The following is a 9,465-nucleotide window of genomic DNA, read 5'->3' as shown; positions in this document are numbered from 1 at the left end:
CCACGCTTGGTCGTTTAATATTTCGAACCATCCCAAAAAGTTCGAAATATGAGCTCGAAACCGTCGATAGTGAATGAATTGAGGGCAAATTTATCGAACCAGAAGTAGCAGAGTTGGAGTTAGCGCGGTCCTGCCGAATCAACATTCGTGGCATTTACATCGTTTCGCATCGAATGCTTCAGATGCTGAATTACAGAACATTTTGTTTTATTAAGACACAGTGAGGATAAAAGCTATAAGCTTGCAGCATTGGTATTCCCAATTGAAATGAAATTTGGAAGTGTTGATTTTTGTGAAAGGAGAAAAACCGGAGAACCCGGAGAAAAACCCTCAGAGCAAGGACAAGAACCAACAATAAACCCAACCCACATAATATTATGACGCCGAGTCCAGGAATTGAACCCGTGGGCGGTGAGTGCTTTCACCACTGCACCATCCCTGCTCCCTTAGACTTACAAGACTTACCAGATGGTTGGTTCTTAGGAGCCTCATATCCCACAAGGGATCCTTTAGGCACATCATAGCCATGTGCATTTCTCAGTTCATTGGGGTTGTCATAATCACTTAATCCATCTGGTATCGTGGTCTTCAGCGCCATGTACCCTGCCGGCTTCAAGTCAAGTGGTGCTTCATATGGATCAGAGGACGGCTGATGATTGAATGAAATTGTTCAACATTAACCAAAAAATTTACTGCCTTGCTCATGTGAGGGGCAGGTGTGTGGGATGTCTAGGGGCTTCCACTTTGGCCAGACAAGTCCAAGATGGAATACAGTATCACTTCTATGACAAGCGAATCTCTGCAAACCAGTAAAGAGCCCACATTCAAGGCACCTCATTGACAGGATCAGTGGAAGGATGAAAAGAAGGGAGGGGTGGGAGGGGGACAAGCCCCACCAAAGAAAGAAGAAAAAATGCTACAAAAAATGCTAAACCATGCTAAACTATTTTAAACCATGAACATGTGAATTATGATCAATAAAATGTAAGACACTAGTCTGTGTGCATTGTATTTTTTCTTATTAACTGCTGTGGAATCCCAATTTTTCAAACCTCCATGGGAAACAATAATTGATACGAGAAATCAGAAAGTCAAGAAATCAGAGATTACATTACAGTGTTCGACCAAGTGAAGGAAAACTGCTTTATTTGGTTTGAGTTTTTGCCACAAGTTTCGAAAAATCGAGGGTTCGAGAAATTGGAATTCCACTGTAGCTTAAAAGAGCATTGTCATGGATTTTACCAGATTTTTGAAAAGCCAAAATTTATATTTGTGTCATAGGAAACCTAAAATAATGGTCCAGCTTATAAAAATTGCCATCTTAAAGCACTGATACTGTTAGCAAGCATCTTTCGCTGTGCATGGCTCAGATGGCTTAACTTCTCAAATTTTTTCCGTGTGTCTTCAAAAATCAATATTTATAGCTGTAGATTGATCTGGAAATTAAGGTCGCATCTTTCTTTAGATGATTAAAGACTATTCATGGGTTAAGTTGCTTACCACTAATTTCAGCACAGTTTAGACTAAAAATCGTCTAAATCCCCATTTAACCCATTTGATACAGACATGTCAATAGAAGTGGTTTTCATTTGAACACCGTAAAATCAAAACAATTCCAAGAGGGTCCTGAAGGGGTAAAATGGGAACTGGGATTTGCCTATGTTTTCACTGGGAAAATGGGATTTAGGTCACTGGGACTGGGATTCAGAAACAAAAAATGGGAATGGGAAGCGTGTCAGTACATGACTAAACCTGCATATTTTACGCTTTTCTTAAAGTCCAGCATAGAATAGTTAAAACGCTGAAAACTCTGAAACGAAACCACCGCACTGCACGAGTGTCCATCAAGTGTCGATCAATTTTCGTGTAAGTGATTACGTTACTCAGCGGAACAGCTATGACTGAGCATGGGCACAAATGGAATACTATTCAAAAGGAGTGATAGTAAGTTGTTATCTGTCAGGGTAGTGGTAAGTAAGGGATAAAAACTTGACAGCTTTAATTAAAGCTACTAAAAATTTCTATTATTCTCTAAAAGACAAACGAACAAATAAAAAGTGATGTTTTCAACAACATTGGTGATAATAACTAGCAGAACATGATTTTGGATAGTCCAATCCCTGAACTATCCCTACTGCGACCCAGGCGCGAGAAGGGACAGTCTAAGATAACTTGCATGTGCATGCTTAAACAAACCAATGAAAAACGACAGAGACATGTGGCGTTTCTTACATGTAACGTGTGCGCTAGGGTAAAAATAGCTCGCTAAAATGAAAAATTCAACTACGCAACAAATTAGCGCGACATCTGCAAGAAAAATTGTCGTAACCTTTGTCTAAAGCCGTAATAAATAGGTACTAAATCCACAAGTACTAAATCTTTGAATTTATCATCTGTGCGTGCGTTCCAAATTCAAGGTGCTGTCGTTTATGGTTTGGTTTCCCCCTTTTTTTTTTGGGGGGGGGGGGCGTGGCCTTTGGTGCTGACAGATTTCTGAGGATGCGAGTGCTGGTCATTATTTCTGGACTCGCTCTACGCCCGCGCCTGGGTTCACCGAAGGGAGAGTTCAGGGAGTACACTGCATTTACGACAATCAAAACAACAAATATATTATGCTTAAGCCCGGATTTTCCATTCTCTATTTTCCAATTGCCCATAATACACTTTGTTTGCCCCCCAAATTTTGCATAAACTATTGTTTTCAAATTCTCTTGGGAGGACTGCATATTTCCAAAACAATAGTTTATGCAAAATTTGGGGGGCAAACAAAGTGCATTATGGGCAATTGGAAAATAGAGAATACACTAGGAATTTCACTGCTAGGAATGGGATTTAGATAAAAAATAGGCTGGGAAATGGGATTTGGGCAAAATTTGGGCTGGGAAATGGGATTTGGTACCCCCCCTTCAGGACCCTCTTCCAATGGCATGTACAATGTAATTGGCGCAAGTGTTTTTGGCTTTGTTTCTGATTGGTTAGTGAGTGGCACAAGATTTTTAAAAAAAATCACAGAACATAGTATTGCAAAACCAATGCAATTCTGAACTACATTTGACACTCGAAAGTATGATAGACCCAATGGCATACAATTGCTGGGATTTGACTGTACCTTGACATGCATTCCATCATTCTTTGGTTCCTCATACTCCATTTCATACGTATGGTCAGGCTCGCCCTCTTCAAATATTGTCTCTGAAAACCTAGTAATATTTATAATAAAAAAAATCATTATTCCTGTACATTATACCTGTAATTTTTTAAAATAATTATGTTTTGTCTACCGGTGATCCTGGACGTGTTACCATTATTGCTTTAGATGGCCAAGGTACTCTAACACTATGGGTGTCTCAAAAACTAGAACATTCAACATAAGGTATGTCTCTAAACTAATTTCAATACATAATTACTTGGGCAGAATTCCCGGTCAATTTCTATTTTTTCCATGTCGTAATGGTCTGTTTGCAGCTTCTTGTTTTAACTCAAAAAATCTTTGTGAATCAAAGTTGTTCAGACTTTGAAAACAACAACTTTCAAGAGTTTTGGAATTTTCTCCTAATATATATCACTAGCTCTACTACCCTTTCTACTGTTAAGAAAAAAATGATTAAACTTTTAATTAGTAGAGTTTGAATTGACCTAGCCGCACTTCCAAATTGTGGCCTTCCATATAAGCCTGATGTTTTCTTCGAGGACTCCATGCCTTATAATAAATATTTACTAAGTACTGTATATTTGAATGTTTAAGTGGCTAATGTATGATGATGATGATAATAATGATGTTGATGATGGAATTTTTTTGGAGTCAAATCTTTCCGTTTGTAAAGAATATACCAGGTAATGGCTAGCAAAAACCGTAAAACAACTGTCAAAAAGAGAAAGGGACTTGTGAGTCGGGTTAAGAGTGTGTCCATAAGAGGACCAGGCAACAGGTGATACAGCTCATATCACCGATTTCGCCCAAACTTAGCATAAATGCTGGGTATGGTGAGCTATTTACTGTGACAAAACATCAGCTTAAAATATTTTATTCACTTCAAGTTATGGCACCTTTTGCAAAAATGGCCATTTTTCACTAATTTATGCATATTTAATTAGCTGACTTTGATTGACCAGTTCCACAAGAAAAAAAGACTTCTGAAAATAAAATTCACTGCACTATATCCTGTGGTTATTAGGCTTTAAGTACAATAATTCACTTCAACCGTCTGATTTGATTTCTTCTCCTCAAACGGTCTTTTGGAAGGTACACATTTCGTACTGTTGGAAATAGCCTTTAACTAGTGCCCAATATCTCCCATGAGCAACAACTTATATACGTTATTCTTACATGGGTAATGAAATCCATCTCTAAACTTCACAAAAATGCCACAAAATGTCTGGGGACTTCAATATTTTATTAGTATTGAGGAACTAAACACAAGTGACTTAACGATTTCTTGCTATTTCATAAAAATTCACCGAAACACAGAAGCCATTTATTTGCCTCAATTTGGCATAAAATCGGTACGAAATAGCTAATCAAGCATAAATCTATAGATAACAATCAAAATATTGGCGAAGAAAAGGCAGTTAGGACATTTTTCGGAGCGTTTTCAGAGCCGATATAATTCGGCAATGTTGTGATAGCAAATGTAAAAATAGCAGCGAAAGATTTTCTTCAAAAGCTCGCTCAATTCAACATTTAGGCACATCAAAGTTAAGAAACAAGAATTTAATACTACATACATGCCACTTATCGACACACAGTTGCTTTCTTTTGAAGGATTTGTTCTTCCTCGCTGCACTTCGATCCTTCGATCGATCTCAATTGACATGTACTGTTGCTTTGAGGCGCGATGAACTTAGCCAATACATCGTGGTTCATTCTTCGTGAAAGGTGTAAACAAGTTTATCAATAAAGTCATTCAAAGAGCTGTTCAAAGTTCACGGAAGGACACTTCTCTCAGCCAGTTTGAATGAAATAAATTTAACTGGAAAATAAACAGCCGCCATGTTGTATTTCTACCTTTGAGCCTGCCGTTTCAGTCAGCGGTACGGCCGTTCACTGGGGCAAGTACGTAGTGTAGTCATCATATAGTTGTTTGACTAAATCCTATATAGGGATATTCATAGAGGGGATACATAGCCTAGCCCTACACAGCTATACACACCTATACATAGCTTAACACAGCTATACACAGCTATACACACGCGTGTTCATTTGCTTTTCCTCCGCAAATGTTTGTTTTCGTTGGAATAAGTAGCGGATGGCGTTATCTACCCTCTGAACAACCGGGGCTTGATCTTAGCCTTATAAGTAGTGTGCGTTTCTTGTAAAAGTGAGAATTTTTTTCAACTTCTCCATTGAATTTTTTTAATATTAAAATAGTTGATGAGAAATACACTGGATGCAGTGTAATGTATGCGATGCAATCGGTTTTGATGCTCTGAAATTGAGCTCTGAAATGTCGGAAACCATTAAATAATCAGAGCAAGTTTTTTCCATCTTATATCAGGTTAAAACTAGTATGTTTATTGTTTTTTTGTTGTTTCTGTCTTTTTGAGAGGTGGGGGGAGGGGGTGAATATGGACATTCGAAGAAATGGCGGTCAGGTTGTCAGCCTGGCCTGTGTACATCTATTCCTTCTGTTCAAATCGTCTATATTATATTACACTTTGGCAGCTAGGAGACTGAATTTGTACCCACTCTCACACACTCTCCCACAAAGTTCTCCATCTGTCCATTTACCGATAAACGTCATTACTGCAGTTTTGTTTTAGAAAAGGGCTTTTATGGGGACAAATTTTTCCTCCTGAATGCCCACATTGCAAGTGACGAATTGCGCCTTCAAATGATAATTTTCTTCATCGCCGACTCAATTTAAGTGGCTATGTGAGTTACAAAGACGCGAATGCAGACTTTTGTAAAGAGCTTAAACCCCGCATTAACACTAAACAAATTTATTGCAAGACTAGGACTACGGAAGACGGCAAAACTTATTAGCTAATGTTTCAACCAGCACAGGTAGTCTTCTGTCTTCTTCGAGGTCAACGCGAGGGAAACCCGTTTTATTTTTTGTTGTTTTCTCTCCCTACATTCACACCTTTATAGATATATGTATATATTTGCTGCGCCATATAGACTGCGTCGCTAAAGGCATTTCGTACGTGAATACTTTGTTCAGTTCAGCACAGACGCTCCCCCAACTAAAGCACTTGCGCAAGAAAGACCACCTGCTACGATTACAAAACCTACCTCGCTATCCACCGGATAGTGATTTATCCCGTGGTAAACGTTATTCTCCAATTTTGCTGAGTTATTCATTTTTTCCCATTTATGCCCCGGGGGTAGGGGAATTTGGTCAAAAAATGTAATCGTTATGCGCGGTATTAATCACTTTTTCCGCCAGGGGAGGGGAATTTGAGCAAGCAATAAAAAATACAAATGTCTGGAAAGTAACTGGGAGACGTTGACATTTTGATTTGTTTAACTGTGTAGCGTCTTTTATGCTAAAAATAATTGTTTATGTTCCAAAATGACGCTAAATGGCGGTATAAAACTGCTCCGACGTCGGAGCAGTTTTATACCGCCATTTAGCGTCATTTTGGAACATTAACAATTATTTTGATTTGGTTGCCGTGCATGCCGACCGTTGAACATAAAAATCAAGAACTCTGTTTCGGTGAAAGTCAAATGGAACAGCATTTTTTCTGGAAGATCTCTTCGGAAATTGACGGAACGTCAGAAATTTTCTTACCATTTGTAAGGTTTCCCAGTTCTAGTCTCCCATCCTTCGGAAAGAAATAACAGGAAACTGAGCTACAAATGGTAAGCGACATCTATTTCGGTTAGTTTGCTAATTTTGGAAAGAAGCCTTTCAATTCCAACCGGTTCTCTCCAACAAATGGTAAGCACCCTAGAGTTTCGTTCAGCATCACATTGCGGTAAACACGTCAAGCTGTAGCGGAGGAAATAGTTTTCCCTACGACAATTTGAAAATATTCTCATTTTCATCACAAACGCATCCAACGAACACTCGCAGAGGAAAAGCAAATGATCGCGCGTGTAGTCACGCGTGATGGACGCGTGATGCCCAGTGAACGACCGTACCGCTGACTGAAACCGCAGGCTCAAAGGTAGAAATTCAACATGGCGGCTGTTTATTTTCCAGTTAAATTTATTTCATGCAAACTGGCTGTGAAAAGTGTCCTTCCGTGAACTTTGAACAGCTCTTTGAATGACTTTATTGACAACCTGTTTACACCTTTCACGAAGAATGAACCACGATGTATTGGCTAAGTTCATCGCGCCTCAAAGCAACAGTACATGTCAATTGAGATCGATCGAAGGATCGAAGTGCAGCGAGGAAGAACAAATTCTTCAAAAGAAAGCATCTGTGTGTCGATAAGTGGCATGTATGTAGTATTACTTTCTTGTTTCTTAACTTTGATGTGCCTAAATGTTGAATTGAGCAAGCTTTTGAATAAAATCTTTCGCTGCTATTTTTACATTTGCTATCACAACATTGCTGAATTATATCGGCTCTGAAAACGCTCCGAAAAATGTCCTAACTGCCTTTTCTTCGCCAATATTTTGATTGTTATCTATAGATTTATGCTTGATTAGCTATTTCGTACCGATTTTATGCCAAATTGAGGCAAATAAATGGCTTCTGTGTTTCGGTGAATTTTTATGAAATAGCAAGAAATCGTTAAGTCACTTGTGTTTAGTTCCTCAATACTAATAAAATATTGAAGTCCCCAGACATTTTGTGGCATTTTTGTGAAGTTTAGAGATGGATTTCATTACCCATGTAAGAATAATGTATATAAGTTGTTGCTCATGGGAGATATTGGGCACTAGTTAAAGGCTATTTCCAACAGTACGAAATGTGTACCTTCCAAAAGACCGTTTGAGGAGAAGAAATCAAATCAGACGGTTGAAGTGAATTATTGTACTTAAAGCCTAATAACCACAGAATATAGTGCAGTGAATTTTATTTTCAGAAGTCTTTTTTTCGTGTGGAACTGGTCAATCAAAGTCATCTAATTAAATATGCATAAATTAGTGAAAAATGGCCATTTTTGCAAAAGGTGCCATAACTTGAAGGGAATAAAATATTTTGAGCTGATGTTTTGTCACAGTAAATAGCTCACCATACCCAACATTTATGCTAAGTTTGGGCGAAATCGGTGATATGAGCTGTATCACCTGTTACCTGGTTCTGCCCTGTTCTCTCACGGGCACACTCTTAAAACTCCTGGATTGTCGCAGACACAGAGCCAGAGACAGATCTACAGCTCCAGTCAAGGTGAAGGCGGCCCCAATATGACTCACAACAATAGTGTGTGTAATGTTGTTATTAACAGCTTCTTGCTTTTTAGACTTCATGTTAAGTTTACAGATGTACCTTACCTTTCAGGGACTTCAGTGGCAAGTGGTGGATTCTGTAGAAACATCTTGAAACGAATCTCAAAAGCTTGACCAACAGTGTTGATGACGTCATAGGCTAATCCTCCTCCGCAGTCGACCACAAAGCAAGCTGCAGGAAAATCTTGTATTTACTGCATGATTACTGACATGATGGAAATTAATACAGGCGATATCCTTTCTTGATTACAAGGAATGCAGTGTAGGTCACATAACAAACCTTCAGAGAATTGAAGATCACAGTGACTTAACCCTTTCAGTGCTAAATTTCTAAAAAAAAACAGGGGTTTTTACCGTTAAACTGAATTTTTGGTGCTACAATCCTGAATTTCCCTTAACTTTGCCTGAAAAGCACTTAAATTCCACAATGCAGCAGGATTTTGTTGAAGATTCCATGGATAAAATGTACAAAATTGTACTTTGGCACATGCGCATAAGCCAAAATTTGGACTTTTTTTTTTGCAAAATTGTTTCCATTTTTTCTTCTTGCTCCTTTTCTTTTCGTTTTTCTCGAGGCATTGTTATTTCCACTCCTTTTTACTGTATCCGTCCTCCCTTTAGACCAAAAAGTTTTGATTAAAACATTGGTTAACCCTGAAAAGAGGACCTCGATCTATTATGTACAGGTAACTTGGCCTGTTTAAGCACCGATCTTGCACCAAAAAGTGATTGACTTTTTCTTGATTAGCTCTGCCAGGATGCGACCGATACGCAAAATGAATAGTTCTGTGAAAAGGTCGAACCTAGCTCTATCAGATGTTTCTAATTGATGACGTCACAAGTGGTCCATTGACTGCTCCTCCAAATGTCGACAAGTTTTAGCAGCGAAAGAGTTAAACTGGGGCAGAAGGGTATTTTCAGTTTTAGTCTGCTGTTTAATGGTTTGAACTGTCAATGAATCAAGTAAATTGAATTTCATAAGATGTACCATTTCCTCACATTGAGTTCAAACTTGAAGAGAAGCCATCCAGCTACAAATTTTTAAGGTGCAATCTGTAAAGTTCTGAATAGGTCATCCTACATGTACATGATTGTACAAACTTTCAGCTTTACCA

General features: G+C 38.5%; 1 protein-coding gene across 1 annotated transcript; it reads right to left on the bottom strand.

Moving 5' to 3' along the window:
- Positions 1-421: 421 nt before the first annotated feature.
- On the bottom strand, positions 422-8,532 carry LOC144641160 (uncharacterized). Its single transcript, XM_078500203.1, has 3 exons — positions 8,396-8,532; positions 3,110-3,200; positions 422-649 (listed from the first exon to the last, which is right to left on the bottom strand). Exons 1-3 carry the CDS (start codon positions 8,437-8,439, stop codon positions 422-424), a joined length of 363 nt encoding a protein of 120 aa, XP_078356329.1. The 5' UTR covers positions 8,440-8,532.
- Between the last annotated feature and the right edge of the window lie 933 nt (positions 8,533-9,465).

The sequence above is a fragment of the Oculina patagonica genome, unplaced genomic scaffold, assembly GCF_052425735.1.
Source record: "Oculina patagonica isolate OP01 unplaced genomic scaffold, crgOcupat unplaced714, whole genome shotgun sequence".
Taxonomy (NCBI): Eukaryota; Metazoa; Cnidaria; class Anthozoa; order Scleractinia; family Oculinidae; genus Oculina; species Oculina patagonica.
The sequence above is the reverse complement of the archived record's forward strand: the minus strand, read 5'-3'. Positions and strand labels throughout refer to the sequence as shown.

Excerpts from the sequence above, each read along its gene's own strand:
- LOC144641160 (XM_078500203.1), bottom strand. The coding sequence starts at position 8,439 with ATGTTTCTACAGAATCCACCACTTGCCACTGAAGTCCCTGAAAG. Across the intron at positions 3,201-8,395 it reads GCCACTGAAGTCCCTGAAAG|GTTTTCAGAGACAATATTTG; the intron begins GTAAGGTACATC and ends AAATATTACTAG. Across the intron at positions 650-3,109 it reads ATGATGGAATGCATGTCAAG|CCGTCCTCTGATCCATATGA; the intron begins GTACAGTCAAAT and ends TTCAATCATCAG.